Genomic DNA, 16,388 nt, shown 5'->3' on the forward strand with positions numbered 1-16,388 from the left:
AAAGAACCCACGATGAAACGAAACATCTGGTGCGCAGAGGGTGAAAAGGAGATTTGCCACGCCCTGTGAGCGTGTGGGCCCTACGCGCGCGCGAAAATCATACGAAGGCATGAAGAAGGACCGACTGTTTTAAAGTCTCGGAACTTCTAGATGGGCTACATATTTTCACCTTCCCCCCACAACTTTTTTGTAAGGTGGTAGGGCGGCCGTCACAGGCTATTAAAACCATTTCGTGCGGCCAATATTTTACGAAAATTTTCAAACACAGAGGTAACTGTGAAATAATTCTTTGGGTTCCCATCAGTTCGCATCGGCCTCAGATTTTGCTGTGTCGAAAAAAAAACTTTATATAAGCTTATTATGAAAGGAGAGCCAAACATATTTATGTTTTCTGATCTACCTTATTACAATAGAAATTCCCTGCAAGGTAAATAATGACCGTTTGGGAATGGGTTCCATACTACAATGGCATCTCGATTTAACGAACTTTTTCTCTCTCACTCCAACCATTCTCATACTGACATGCAGTTAATCCCACTAGAAAAAAATTCATTCTTCACGTGACTCAGTTCGTAAGGCTAGGGCGTCGAATTTGATAGATAAGGCCATGACTCTTGAACCTCATGGCCTAAACCGCCCTGACGAATTATTGTAATCCATATCCTTATTATTTTTTCTTTTCTAGTCTTTGTGCTGTACTTCATTTCCGTCTCTCCCTTTTATAAACAATTTTTATTGCGACATTCTCCATCTATATAATATTGTGATTCCTACATACGTTCAGTAACATCTGTAAACCTGATCGAAGAAGGCTTGTATGGCCAGCCGAAATATTGTTATGAAAAAACAATACACGTTGTTCTGAATCATGGCTTTGCAGTAGTCTTTGGACTGATTTCTGATTTTGGGCTTCTCGTTTTTGGTTCTCTATATAACGAACGATTTTCTTTACCCCCAAAATAGTAAAATATATATAAAAAATCATCGATGTAACGGAACCTCGTAGTCCCTTGGCCAGTTCCACTGTATATCCAATCTCATACCCAGAATCTTCTGGGTATGAGATTGCTGTATATCTCGAAATGACTTCTGGGTTGTTGATACACTTGCACTTCCGCGGACATTCGCTGACTCACAGCGCCAACAACGCCATCTTGTGACAGCTCCTACAAGTGGGGAGCGCTTGTTTCTACATCTCAAACCACCCTCTCCCTTTAACTTACCCTTACATGAAATTTCTAAGTTTCTTGACTAGTTTCTGCTCAACAGATGTTGTCAAAGTGCAATTCTCTTCCATTTTTTATAACTGCGAGCAGATTCGATCCCGGAGTGCCAGGTCAGCAGTTTCCTGTCCTAACCACTAGCCACCTGCAAATATTGAGAATTCGCCGTCAAAACTGAAATTTCGACATACTTCATTTTCAGTCAGGAAACACCCTTTGGTGAAACATTTTCGAAAATCAGAATCAAAGTTTCCAAAGGACTTTCTTTTTCGTGAAAACCGCCAAAACGTGAAATGCTGGCCCAAGTCATATAGTCGCCGGTCTAAAACCTTTGAATTTCACCATTTTTAAAGCCCTTGGGAAGAAAGGCGGTTGAAGGAAACAAGTTCATCTTTGGTAGGTAAGTAAGGCATCCCAGTTACAATACTATTTGGTAAAATATTGCAAGATAATGAATTTTGTGCCCGGTTAAAAAACGCCTGAAGATTCCCATCTTCAGCACTTTCATTAACAATGAAATTTTGCGAAACTTTGAAGAAAAAAATTACGGCTTGGAACATGAAATTTTAGAAGAATCATTATACCCCAGTAAAGCCCTACTGTTGTAGTGCAACATATAAAAAATCCAGCTTGGGCAATTGAAAAGCAACCCGCCGTGAGAGGTAAACGCGCAGTTCATTTTCGATGATTTTGCATAAAATGCAAGTTGAAATCGTCACGCAACCGGGGGTAACACAAACTCCGAAAAATTGTCTTGAATTCACATTTTTTCGTGGTGATCAGGAATATAGTTTTTACTTGCAAAATAGAAAGATTGATTGAGTCTTTTATTGCTCTCCGCTGCGAAAGCACCATTTTTTTTTTTTTTTTAATTCTTTTTCGATTTTTTTGCTGTTGTTGCTGTTGTTGTTGTTGTGTTTGCTTTCGGCAGGGCGGGGGAAGGGCTGGCTGACAGAAGAGGACTTTGAAAGAAATGAAAAGCAAGCTTCGAAAGCCTAAAAATAAAGCAAGGACTGCCTAAAGCCCTTTATATTTTTCAAAGTATAGCTAGAAGGCCATGGGGTTTGGGTCCTCGTTACGAAGTTTGCAAATACCGATCTCAGAAATGCAAATTTGCGACGAACTGCACGTGCAGTTCGTGTCAAGCCAAGTTTGCATACTAAACGGATTAGTATTATGGCTTCCCAAGGTATGGACTGTTGATTGTTTGACTCGAGGTAGAGGATCAAAATATTTCGGGCATTTACAGCCAATTATGGACTGAAAAATATAGAGAGAAGACACGTACCAATCACGATGATGGCCTTCTTTCAACCCAGAGCAGGTGAGGAAATTGAAGTTCTTTTTTATTGAAGGAATATTGAAGTCTTTGCCAAGTGACTCTACGTTCAGCTCCAGAACGAGCAGTCTTGGCTACACACGAAAAGCAAACAGACTGACAATTTAATATCAGTGGAACTTCACGTCGTTCCCTGTATAATTACATCTGTCTTGAAGGCTAAGGAGAATGTTACCATAATTTTTCCAACTGTCTTAGACGACATCAGGTTGATTTTTGTTGATCAGTTAACTGGTTCCACTCAGCTGTCCATTCTTAAGAAGAGAAAGAAGCAAAACTGAGTTCCCCATATCCCTACTATAGAATCACTGTATTTATAGGCATCCATATTCTCCTTTTCCTTGCGATTAATAGCATGGAGTTAAAATGTATAGGTTGTAGTTATTTTTTTTTTATCTCAGGTAATTTTTGTTTTCTTTTGTTTTTGAGTATGGTAATGTATGCTAATGAAGTTTAGACAGAAGAAACAATTACATGAAATAAAAAATTAACTACAACTTACGTATATAGTGTATATATAGTGAAAAGACGCTTGGAAATGAAACTGTTTCAAAAGACAAAAATGGGACGTACCCTGATTTAGACCCAAACCCTCCCCTACCCCCTCGATGACGAGATTTGAAACAAGTTTTGTTTAAATAAGTCTTCTACAACGCAATTAAAGTAAATCTAAAATAAACATTTTGCGTCCAATTAAAGGGGCGTGGAATTTAAGTTTGCTTCTTTATGCTGCCGTAGGACCTGCGCCCTCAATGGCCTGATGGTAGTCCAAGGCTCGATCTTTAAATAATTTAATACCTGTTACTTTCTCTTTGAAAAGTTTCACTCAGCGATATGAATTCAAAGCAGGTCGCCAAATTTGCAACGCATAATTAAAAACAAGGAAATTCGAAAACACAACAACAACAACCTTCCCCTTTTTAGCATGTATTTCATTCCCCACTTGATCTTTACGAAAAAACTATAATAGAAAAACGGTAGTACTTTTGTGTAAAAATGAATTAGATTAAAGGACAGTGCAACGAAGTTCCCACGTCTTTTTATTTCGTAAACAGAACGCAGGATACTAACACATGATTGATTTTGATAAAGCACGGTGACTGCTGCTTTTAAGGATCTTGACGAGAGAGCTGCATGAAACATTACAAGAATGGCTTATTTCAGAGAGAAGTCGTCCAGCATCTGTTTTTAACGTTTTACTGATTACCGGTAGGTGGAGTGGAAGGATGATGTCAAAGATTTAATTGCGTTCGACGTCAGGAGAACGCAACTCCTAATCTTGGAATTCCCGTGGTTTTTGGTTATCCTGTGGTACTCAGGGGTGACCTTTTCAGCAAGCATTTTTCGTTGTGCGCATGCGTTTTCGGCCCTATTTTGAATTACATCATAATACATGCGCATTACTCTGGTTCGATCAAAGTCAAGTTTTTTGCTTTTGGCGAGGAAATGAAATTAAGAGTTGTTTTCAAAGCGAGTTTCAACACAACAGGTTGAAATTAAACTTCGTAGAAATACACAAATAAGCATCAAGGTAACGTTTGTGCCGCCCGTTCTCTATAGAGGAACTTTTTTTAGATTACCCGTGCGTTTGAATCTGTTTATTTCTTCATACTTTTTTCTTCTCACTTGCATGAAAAACATTCTGCTGACATAAAGTACATTTAAAGGGAACAAAACAATCTTTGTGCGATCTACTTCTCTTTATTTTTATTAACCATATTCAAGGGAGGATAAAACATTTTTTTTTTCAATATAAAGCCGTCTATGTGGAGAGTATAGAAATGTTTCGAAAGAATTTTTAATTAATTATTTTTTTATATAAAAAAATAAATTTTTCATGATCTTTTCCCAACCATGTAAGTTTTAAATAATGCTTGAAGATCAGTATTAAAGCCGGCCTGGAGCTAAGACAGCTCGAATGCAGTCATTGATCTATGACTACTAGTCTTGCTATTATACTGTAGCAGTAATGGTACATTATTTTGCAAATGGTACTAAGATGAATGTGCGTATGCGCTGAAACAAGGTTCAATTTAATAATTCATAGCTTGGTAGATTTCTTTATTTTGTTAGGGTAACTCTTGCTTTTTATTTCAACAAAAAAAAAACTATTTTTAATTGTAGGAGCTAGCTTAATAGCAACGACATCTATTTAACAGCTAATAACTAAAAAGAAAAAAAATGAACTAAAACTAACTTTAACTAAATTGAACTTTGATACAGTATAGAAAGGATCGAAACTAGCCTCCCCGCAGACGTCCTTTGGGGTTCTTTTGTCTCTGATCGTGACACAATAACTAACCGCTTATTGGCTTATTCAAACAATCCAGAACGTAAATGTCGGCTGTGTTTAGCAGACGTCCGTGGGGGAGAAATGAATGCGTGACAAACGAACCCCAAAGGACGTCTGCGGGGAGGCTAGATCGAAACACACAAAATTACTTTTAACTATAACTCGGGGCAGCCCTATCCTACGTTATGACATTGATAAATTGATTGTATTGCTGGTGTTGCGGTGTTGTGAAACGAACTTTAATTACATTCTTAGTTTATTTTCGGAGTTTATAAATGATTTATTTATTTATTTATTTATTTATTTATTTATTTATTTAGTCACTCACAAAACCTTACACAACATGAACAAAAGGTGTTAATTAAATTATAAAATTAATGTGACAAGGAAGCCTAATGAAGCTTGAAGCTTATATCAATATGCTTCTTTCAACTACTTAGTGAACTAAGTTCATGGCTGAGTGCAGAGTGAGCAAGATCAGAAAATTAAACGACAGATCGGCTATCAGTGAGATAATTCTTTAATTTTTTTTTTAAAAACAGATATAGAAGGAGAGCTAATCAGTGAAACAGGCAACAATTTCCAGATTTTAGGTCCTCGGTAAAGGATACTGAATTGCTTTATATTTGTTCTACAAAAATGAGGTCTATACTGAGAGGCTAGTCGAGTTTCGTATTGATGGACTTGATTACTACTTAAGAACAAGTCATTAAAGCTATTAGGCAATGACTTGCCTTTGATGACTTGCCTTTGTCGACTGCAGTTACAATTACACTGAATACTAAACCATTCTCTGCCGAAAAATTGAGGAACAGTATTAAACTTGCTTCTTGCACCTTAACCCAAGAGTATCAAAGTTGAAGTTACTTTCTTTAGACAAAAGCAGGATCAACAAAAACAACTTTTATCCCGTTTGGCCGGCATTGATCTAGCCTCCCACGCAGGCGTTTTTAGGGGAGCTCGTTTTTCATCCCTCCCCACAAACGCCTGCTCAACCGAAGACAACATTCCTTTCCGATCCTTAGCCAATCACATTGTACTTTCCAAATTCTGGAAAGTTGACCTTGACCGCAAGGTAATCTGATAATTACTCAATCTGCATGAAACATTGGAAAAACTTTCTGACCTCTAATAAATGTTAGTTTCAGAGCGGTAAAAATAAGTTTTAGTCAAATTTTAGAATACTCCATGCACTTCATAACCTTAGCGAGGGAAAGAAAAGAAGGAAAACGGTAATTCTAGGGGCACGTTTAAGTCGCGTTTAGCCTGTCAACACTTTATTGCACAACTGTTTATTGGTCACTTACCACGAAAATAAGACAATGGGAAAGGAATGTTGTTTTCGGCTGAGCAGGCGTTTGTGGGGAGGGATGAAAACCGAGCTCCCCTAAAAACGCCTGCGTGGGAGGCTAGCATTGATCTTAAGCAAAGGCATTTCTGGCGAAGTGAGCTTTTTGTGTCACACGTAATCGTCAACATAGCAACAACAACAACAATAATATAATTGCCTCAGCAGGGATTTCGCCCAGAGGGCGAAATCCCGAGAAGGCACTCAAGTAACTCGCGCATATATTAAGGAAAGTACTTACAGCTGAAATATACAGTCAGTATGCCAGAAAAAAATCTCGATTTGCTTGAACAGGGGCCGCGAGGAATCGGTAGGTAATGATGACGTTTCTGTTGTTTGCGCCCGCAAGTACGAAATGGTTAGGATGACGTAAAGACAGAAAATCTCGAAGAGAGCGCTTAGGTAGACTTTGTGACATTTATTGTGCAGTCATACTTCGAGTAGGATACTCTTTTGCGTTAAGTGTTATCAGTGACATTCCGTGGAGCAGTTGTTTTGAAAGTTATGGACCAAAAGACACTTGTTAAGCGCAGATGAAGTTGTAAGGTGCGTATTACTGTGTATATATAAATTCAGTTGGAGAGTTTGCCATACACGAGTTAGCAAATCTTTGATAGGAAACCTTGCCAGACACTCTTTCTCTCGTTGATCGGAATTATAAGACTCAGCCCCAGACAAGCAAGACGAGTGAACAACGGCTAGCTTATCTGACTAACAGAACGATAGACGATTACAAAAATTCGCCGACAATCAAATTCTGTGCTGAATTATTCTCTGCTCACAGATGTCTTTCCGCTATAAAGTTTAAAATAAGACTAGAATGCGCGAGCGTGAATTGATCAAACGTCCTTTTAATCTCTAAGGCTTACTCAAGTTCCGGTAAAATGAACTGAATGTAAAAAGTGAAAGAGAAATAGCGAAAAATTCAACTTCTAATTAAATATTTTCTTATGGTTTAAACTATTCTTGAAACTGAGAATGTTTTGATCAAAGCTGTGTAAATCGAACTGAAACTGTGCATGGAACCTTGCGTTTGCTGTATTTATCTCACCTATTGTAAGGAATATGTGTGAAAATCTTAATTTATTATGAATCGGTATATTTCAAAGAGCTACACAACGAGCAAGAATACTATTGACCGATAATATACAGAGCGGGGGCAGCTGTATTGTCAACTATTACAAGTGTATTTATTAACAAAACTATAAAGTTTACAATACTTTATGCCCCGCAAATAGCTATTATGCTAATCTAGGCAGGACAAAACTTGATAAAGGCGACATTAAATTACATAACAAAAAGAAAAGAAAAGAAATACAATAACATACAGAAAAAACACACAACACATGCGAAACGCTTGCATGGGGCTTTTCATTGACAAAAACATTCCAAAAATTTTGATTGGGATGTAAAAGGAATACTATCACAGGACGAAATGACAACTTTTAATTGTAATTATAGGTTCCTTAAAGGTAAATTAATGAACACTAGATGTTTCTAAGTAGTTTCACTGGAATATTCCCAAGAATAAGCGAAAGGTCAAAAAAGTAGTCCCCTCGTTAGAGTTTTTTCGAAGGAAATGTGAGTTCCATTGGCCTTCATGATAAACGTTAGATAAGGGGAAAGGGAATGGGATAAATTTATCGAGCGACAAAAATTTGAACCAAATTTTCAATAAATGGAAAGCAGTTTTGGTAAGAGCTCAGTTTCTGGATTCTCCGCAATCTTTGTTGATCCGCCGTTTCTGGCGTCGGACCTTTCCGCCCCCTCCACTGACCGGGTGAAATGCACTTTCAATCGACCACACCCGGTAAAACCTCCCAGTATACCAGGTTGCAGGTTGTGGGTTGAAGGTACACCTTGTTGGCTGGGAACTCTTCCATCAGTCTTGCTGGGAGTGAGCAACAGATACTTTCTTCCCAGCAATCTCCAATAATGCTTAATCAGAAAGCTTTTTTCATGCATTGTTGTTGTTTTTAGGTCTTTTTCTCAAAATTTCCGTCTGGGTGCCCCTGAGAATGAACATGAAGTGCCACAGGATCAGTCACTAGTGACGTGCGTTGAAAACGGGCCTACCGTTTTCCGGTTACCGTTTTTAATAAGGCTGTTTCTGGGATCGTACAGGGGAAGCGCCGATCAATTATTGGCTATTCCCCCCCCCCCCCCCCCCTTGTCCCTAGAAATAGTCCCAGAAGTCTTTGCAAAAGTTAACTCGGCCCAGTTTTCCTCTTGTTTCCTAAGGGGCGAACTTGAGGGAGGCATGGGGCCTATCCGAGAAAATACACACGTCAACCGGAAGTGAGGTTTTCTTCCCTTTCATATTTCTTGACGCCAACAAATTTGTATTGCTAAGATTCTTTTCTCTTATAAAGACGATTTACCGGAGATTTTGAACCAACCACTGCCCAATGATGCAAAAAGTCCACTTCCGGTTGACGTCCGTCGCTGAAAACACTGTTGCTTAAGCTCCCTAATATGGTGGAGCAGTATCCCGGGGGAGACTGCCATATAAAGGATCTCGTTTAGGAGTGGTATTTGACGATTTTGGTAGCACACACGGCGGAACAAAAATAACTACGTAAACCGGTATTAACTACGCCAATATTCACTTTAATTATTCCTGCATTGTTATATCTATTTACATGTTGTTGCCATGCTTGTACAAGGCCAGCAAAACTCGACAAAATGATTTGATGGAATCGGCTGGCATTGGAAAAGAAAAGAGACAGAGGAGGTACTGTGGTAATTTGTCGAAGGAGAAGGGAAAACTTAACTACTCTCCTAAGAATCAGAAGGGTTAAACCACAAAAGGGCAACAGCATTTTTTACCTTCCTAAAGAGTTTAGCATGACAAAATGAGAGACAATCTTGTTTTCATGCAAAATTGCTGAAGACCTGAATTCATCATTTCTTCGCGGGCTAAATCGGTTAAGTGTGTTTAAAGATAATTTGTTTTTTTGGTATACGTATATTTCCATTTATGAAAAACCAAAAGGTTGTTTATCATTGGGCCACTTTAATCACAATAATTGTTACTATACCAGTCTAATAAGGTGCACTGTGCGAGAGCGCCCTGGCGTTTAATGCCACCCCGGTAACTTTGAAGAGAAATAAGAGACGCAGTAGTATCTGCAAAATGATTATGTTGACGATGCAACCTTCACCCTGCTGGCAGAGCATCATTTTAGGAAGGTGAAGAGGAGGCTCTCTCTGAATCGCGTCAAGCCTTTGTTGTCGCGGAAGCCCGAACTTCTGTACTAGTCAATCTTGTTCACCATTGCAAAAGAAGTACTAACCTAAAAAGAATTCGTTCAACAACTTCCACCTTGTAACTATTTATAAAAATAACCTCCATTTGTCCCGACAATTAAATTTGAGAATACGAGAACAACATTGGCGTAAAATATTTCTTGTTAGGATGTGCTTTTTGTTTTGTTTTCATTGCTTTCTTCTCGTTTTCACCGATCCGCAAAACCTAGTTAAACTGAGAGTTGCTGGCCATTAGGTACTATTTAATTCAAGAAAGATGTAGGGAAGGAAGTGGAATAACGATTAGAAAGATCTTACGAATGGTATACGGACTACTAAAAACTGCTCAGTGGTTAGCGTGCTCTGATTGGCTGGCTCGGGAGAAAATAGAATTTATTATTCAAATCCGGGTATCCTAAGAGAATTTTTAAAATATTTGCAAAGATGATTGAGACGACCAAGCGCACCTATGGTGCAATTGGACAGAACTAACGTTTCTACATATGCTAGTCGGATAGTTGGATAGTCGTCTCTATCGTCCCAAAAATACGGGGCGATATAGACGATCCCGACGTTTATACGGAAACTAGGTCCCAGTTGTTCAAGGGCTGGATAGCGCTATCCATCGGATAAATCACGATCCACCCGATAAGTATTAGGGAAACCAACTGGGATAACAATATCCACCGGATAGAGGTTTATCGAGTGGAGAGCGTTATCCACCTTTTGAATAACTGGGACCAGGCTTTATGTTCCATATTATGAACTGCAAAGACACAGCTGATATTTAAGGTCTTGAGGGCACAGGTGGCCGACCAGGTACTGGAGGCGGAGGAGCTGGCTTTGCTGGTGCATTGGGTCTCCTGTGGCGAAACAGACACAAAAAGAACAAAAACGTTACACATCAGACGCATTTCACATCAGATCATTTTTTATTGACCTGTGGAACGACCCGTAAAATGTTGGCTCTCGTCAACAAGTTACTGCTATGTGTGGAAGAAGGTATATCATTTTCAAGTATTCGCTCTTATGGACATCTAAAAGGCATCGGAGTCCAAAGAGATGCAACCTATTTTCATCCTGACTGCTGTTAAAGTTCGCAGTACATTACGATTTAAGTATACTCATTCATTCAACCTTAGCTTTGGAGTATTTTGCTTCGAGAAAGACGATTTTTTTTAATCAATGACACAAGTAGCTCGGAAGAATAAATCCGAGCGCGACCCTATAACCCTCTGGTTACTAGTCCAGATGCTCTACCACTGAGTTACAGGAAGACTCGTGGCAGCTAAGACCTCTAAACAAGGTTCCTATAACTACATCCTGCGTACTCTTTTACGAACCTTGTGCTAGGACAAGAATGTCGATATTTGCTTATGCGCAATGACAGAGATGTGATGGTGAATTTTGAACCTGGGCCCGGTTGTTCGATAGCCTTTTTCGAAGGCTGATTAGCGCTAACCCGGGGTTAAATTTTAATCCGGATTTCTGTTTTTTTAGTTCAAAAGCATTTTCTCGGATAATTTTCTGTATTCTTTTTAGAGCATCTAATCATCAAATTGTAGACAAAAAGAATTAAACTGAACTTGCTTCTTGAGCATTCATATCTAAATTCAAATTTTTCACTAACCCTGGGTTATCTTAACCCAGCTTTGAACGACTCGGTGAATACACGAGAATACTGATTTGTCAATCATTTGAGCGTGGTAAAATATGCACTGCTTACCTTGGTACAGTTGGAGTACCGTCTGGTCTTGATGGCACGCTAGGGACGGGACGAGAAGGGCGTGAGGGTGGTGTGGGATTTGCACCCGAGGACGGTCGAGGTGGGGGCGGCTGTCTGCTTCCCCTTAAGAAAGAAAAACAATTATAAGTGTACTGGAAATGTTCTTACAAGTACTATAAAATGTTGCCAGATATTGCCTATAAACCATTTCGCGTCTCTTTTAAGTCGGAGCAATAAAACACACAACAACAACAACAAAAAGGGAGCATATACACACATTAAAAAAAAAAAAAATTTTTTCCACCTCTTTGGGAAATCAGCGTACGATCAAACTCAACCTGGGCGAACCTGGGAGGGGAAAGGATCCGGGCTGGGAGCGTAACATGACGATGTTTGGTTGAAAAATGGATTTTCTGTAACGTACCAAACTTGTAAGGTAGTTTTTTTAATCGAGTGTGCGGTCCTCACATATGTTTGGCAGCAACAGAAGGATTTGAGTAAAAAGTCTATTTCAAGAGAAAACTATTTGTCAAACCTTGGAGGTTTGTATGAGTCATTTGAGTCCAGGTCTCCCGTATCCACAGGCGGCGGCAGTGCTGTGGTAATGGTGGTGGCGTCTATCTCGCCGATTATCCGTAGAGCTTCTTTTAAGCTGTGAAACATGCGCAGCATCTCCTCGCGGCGAGTTATTTCGGCCTCGCTTTCTTGCATCAGGTCATTCTGAGTCATGAACAGTCATAATTAACACCAGTGGCGGATCCTGGGGGACCCATCCCTCCCACCTTACTTTTATACCAAACTGAAGCCGAAAAATTTTTTTTGGGAGACCCCCTCTTGTCTCAGGGTCTAGATGATCTTATTTAAGACGCGTCTTATGTACAAGACGCGTCTTATTTTTCCTCGTATAAATGGCCCTATTATCGTACAAATTTTTAAGTTATAAGTCTAGTTCGTCGCATGTGACAATCGACGTTTGTCCCGGAGACGATCTTCAGACGTTCTGTCTGTCCGCCCGAAGCAGACGGATAGAACGAGTTGGACGATCCAAACTTGCTCAGACGAACTTAACTGAGGCAGACGTCGCATTTTTCATGAATTTAACTCACTAAGTTTGGTTCTTCTCATGAAAAGTTCAACGTATGGCCTGGGCCTAAGGCGGAGACGGGAGGGAAAACGGTATTTATAATATGTATTCGCATTCTTTCAAATTTCATCGTCATTAGTCTACCCGACTACGGTTATCAAAATGTAAGCGCATTCTCCATAAGTTGAATCTTAGGAAGTAGATTTAAAAGACAAATTTTGTCGCTGTGTTTACGTCATTATAAACCATCAACTTGTACAAAACAACTACTCTGCACGTGCAGCACAAATTTTGGTACATTTCTTTTCTGTCCCGTGCAAAAATACGGGGTGATATTTCTTAATGAGATGTATTGTCAATGGAAATGTGAACACAAGAAGACGCATTTTTTCTCTATTTTTGAACTTGGATTTCGCAGCAGAATTCAAAACGGAATTGAAATAATGGCGATGAAGATTGAAAGAACGTGAATTCACTCTCAAGCACACGCCTTCACTACCGTCTTCCTTGTGGTTTCGTAACATTCCTAGAATCTAAAACTTAAGACGAGGAAACACAGGTGAGATTAAATTACCGTACATATACGGTAGAACCCCGGTAACTCGAACTCTGAAGGGAAACGAAAAACATTTCGAGTTAGCGGGGAATTCAAGTCATCGGGGTAAATTTCAGTGAAATTTTGATCAAGGGAAAGGAAATTTAGTTCGAGTTAGCGGGGAATTCGAGTTATCGGAGCTCCGGTTATCGAGGTTCTGCTATAGCTATAAAGAAGTTGCTAGTTTCCTCCGTAATATCATAGGTGACGAATTACTCCTTAATTTTGGCGCGAAATTTCAGCGTTTATTTGTAATTTCACATGTGAAATTACAAAATTGCCATGGCAACCCTTCCGTACGTCTCAGTGTCAAGATGGCGACGAAGTTTTAAAATGCCATGAATAAAGATGTCAGGGCACAAAAAGACACTTTAGAAAAGCTGAACACACAAGAGAACATCAAGAAGGATTCTAACAGGTATTTTGCAGAAAAAGTCTGAAAAATTCTGAACTTTATAAGCCAAATTTAAGGTCTAAACATTTGAGAGAATGGAGTTCTCGATCGATACGATCCAGGATAAACATGTCAAAAATCCAAGATTGCTAACGTAATTCGTCACCCATGATTTTAATAGGTAATCAAATGGTATACTCGTGAAATTAGGGAATAATTTCACTTGCGTTTTGTCCAAATCCTAATAATTTCAAAACGCGCGTGAAATTATTCCCTAATTTCACTCGTCACCATTTTATTACACATACTAAGTAGGTTATTTTTGACTTCGAGACGGTTAACAGTAACCAGGCTAGCACCTATAGTATAGTTCACACTATACCGGATAGCACTTGCATCGCTGGCATGAAAACCATACCAGATAGGGCTTCTATTCACACATAAGAACGGTAATATCGGCGCCATTTCTGTAATGGAGCGAAGCTGCGCCGCGCTCATCTCTAAAGTGGCGAGTCACACATCGCATTGGTGTTCATACTATACCAAAGAGCTTTTCGTGACGTCACGAAAAGGTATTCGGTATAGGGTCAACAAAGCCTTAAATTTCGGACATTTGAAGGAGCACTTTCACCGCAACTGTTTCTCATCATACTTTTATAATAATAATAATAATAATAATGATAATAATTCCGTTATTTACCCTCGGCAGTATTTATAGCACTTATGCTAGTGGGGCCGAGCAAATGCCTAAAACAAATATGAACTTAACAGCAGGCTTTTGTACATTATGCTTTTACTTCCCTTCTAAAATGCTCCACCTTAATGCTCCATTTTTCCCACTAAAATGCTCGGTCTCCCCAAAAAAGTCACTAAAATGCTCGGATAATGCTCATTATACAAACGGTTTTTTTTAATTAATTTCAAAGTTTACACTTACAAAAACGTGCAAGTGTTGCAAGTGACAACGACAACGTGTACAAGTTCATAAATACAGCCAAAAAAACCAGCTGTATAAGGGTTTTTTGTGAATTTTGAATTTTAGTCTTCATTTTGTTTAAAAAAGGAGGAGCTCATGGGGCATGGGCTCCTGAAAAAAGTTAATTTCTATTTTATTATCTCGGAAAAATTAATTTTCCGGGGAAAATGCCACTAAAATGCTCGAATAATGTTCAATGCTTTTGCCTCACTAAAATGCTCGAAAAATGCTAGCATAATGTACAAAAGCCTACTTAACAGAGTTCAGAATCCCAACTGGCCGGAGGCAAACCAGCTGGCTATTTACAAGCATGGCCGAGGATTTGAACTCGGGACTACCGTGAACAAATCCAGCTTTCGGTCAGGGCGGGACTTGAACTTGGGGCCTCCGAAATGCAAGTCCGGCGCTCAAACCACTCGGCCACGCTGCCTCCTCCTCATTTTACCACTGAATTCTACGTTTTTCAGATGTGTCTGAGGAGTGAGTACATTAAATACCTGAACACAATTCCAGGGAAAAATACTAATCCACCAAACGTATTTCAAACGCGAATCAAAGCTGTTCTCAACTTTCTCTCACCTGATTTCCAGTCGAATATAAATGTGCTAGCAACTCTTGGCCAATAAAATCTTTTACCTGTAATGTAAGACACAGCAAACAAGACATTCACTTACGGTTGTCACCCCTGAGGGGAACAGTTCAGTATCTGCAATTATCCATCCCCATACTCGCTCACCCACCCACCATTCAGTTAGCAAGTCAGCCTTTTGTAAACTGTGTGATTTGACCTGTAATTAAAGTAAAAGGTGTACGCAGCAGCGGGTCGACAAGTTACAAACAACAGATCTTAATTTAGCAAGCATTTTTCGGCAGAGACTTCTGCCTTCTTGACTGTTAGTTACAAGAAACCTAACGGTAGATTTGTAACTAGCACTGAAGGAGGCAGGTCAAACTTCAGGCCTTGTGTACTCGTATCGGGCGGAAATTTTTGAAAACGGAGAACTGTTTTCCGTTTTCGACAACATACGCGTCCACAAGTAGCGTATTCATATCGCTTTCGTCTGTCCACGCGGAAATACGATAGCATCTTTTACCGGAATTATGTATGACATCATCGTATTCAAGTATAGTAAGGAAGGCAGCTTACGTTGTTAATGACAAAGAACATTACAGTCTTAGGCACTAGATCCCGTATTGTCTTGCTGACAATCTTGATGTAAGAATCGGCCAGGGTTCGTATAGTTTCCACTTGTCGTTCCAGCTGAGGGTCCAGGGTACCTATCTCACCTTGCTGAGAACAAAAAATACAAAAAGTTAATGCGACAATGATAAGGAAGAAAAACGCGAAATGCATTAACGGTTTTAAGGTAATTGCGTCCGAAAGGAGCAGTAATGGTCTCTCATCCAACTCTCTTCTGTGACACCATTTCAGCTGCCCCACACAGATTTTTCAGGGGCTTTCTTTTAACTGAGAAAAGAGAAAAAAGATCTATTTTGAGCCTCGCTAGATCACGTGGATCATTATACGTTGGTACTCACGGTCTTCTCTATGGCTTAAAACTTACAATCAATTTTTGGAAATCAGCGCAAACAAACAACTGACTGATCCGTAGGTTACGCGAGCAATGTTAAACTATGTTCCGTTCGACGGTATGATTGTCGTTATTATCTTCGAAAAGAAAAAAAGATAAAGCAAAGCCAGGTTTACATGACGCACTACCGAAACGGCAGTACAAAGAATATTATGGTATTTTCCGCATCGGCCAATGTTATGTCAGCACAAAACTGCATCAACCACTTTAAAATTGCCCACATTACCACCTCATATTTCATCACGTGTTTGTTTTAACCCCTCTCAAACGCCATCAATAATAAGACATGGAACTCACCAGACTTTTATCATCTGAAGATTCCCTTTCTGGGTAGACCCCAGCGCGTAAAAAAGAAGCCTTCCAACTATCCACGACGTCTTGATTTTCTCCAGTCAGCTCCAGACTTTTGTAATCTTTAAAAAGGTTTCTAAGGCAATGTGACAGGTCAAGTTAATTGTAAAATACACTAGATACATTTTTTTTCCAGTTCAATTCCCACAAACGTTTGAGACAGTTGTTTTTCACTTAATTTGACACTGATAATCATGCTAGTGCAAACCACTGTTTGA

At 39.4% G+C, this 16,388-nt stretch overlaps 1 protein-coding gene across 2 annotated transcripts in view; it reads right to left on the reverse strand.

The window, feature by feature from the left end:
- Nucleotides 1-8,792: 8,792 nt before the first annotated feature.
- Nucleotides 8,793-16,388, reverse strand: part of LOC140938459 (dynamin-1-like) — a 30,850-nt gene continuing 23,254 nt past the window's right edge. Inside the window, exons 18-23 of one of the 2 annotated variants that reach the window (XM_073387933.1) lie at nt 16,117-16,246; nt 15,375-15,518; nt 14,807-14,863; nt 11,714-11,898; nt 11,179-11,301; nt 8,793-10,315 (exon numbers count right to left, since the gene is read on the reverse strand). In XM_073387933.1, the coding sequence (XP_073244034.1) occupies nt 10,240-10,315; nt 11,179-11,301; nt 11,714-11,898; nt 14,807-14,863; nt 15,375-15,518; nt 16,117-16,246 (715 nt within the window). In that variant the 3' untranslated portion in view covers nt 8,793-10,239. The remainder of the gene's footprint in view (nt 10,316-11,178; nt 11,302-11,713; nt 11,899-14,806; nt 14,864-15,374; nt 15,519-16,116; nt 16,247-16,388) is intronic. The other variant, XM_073387934.1, reaches the window with a different exon arrangement.

The sequence above is a fragment of the Porites lutea genome, chromosome 5 (genome assembly GCF_958299795.1).
Source record: "Porites lutea chromosome 5, jaPorLute2.1, whole genome shotgun sequence".
NCBI lineage: Eukaryota > Metazoa > Cnidaria > Anthozoa > Scleractinia > Poritidae > Porites > Porites lutea.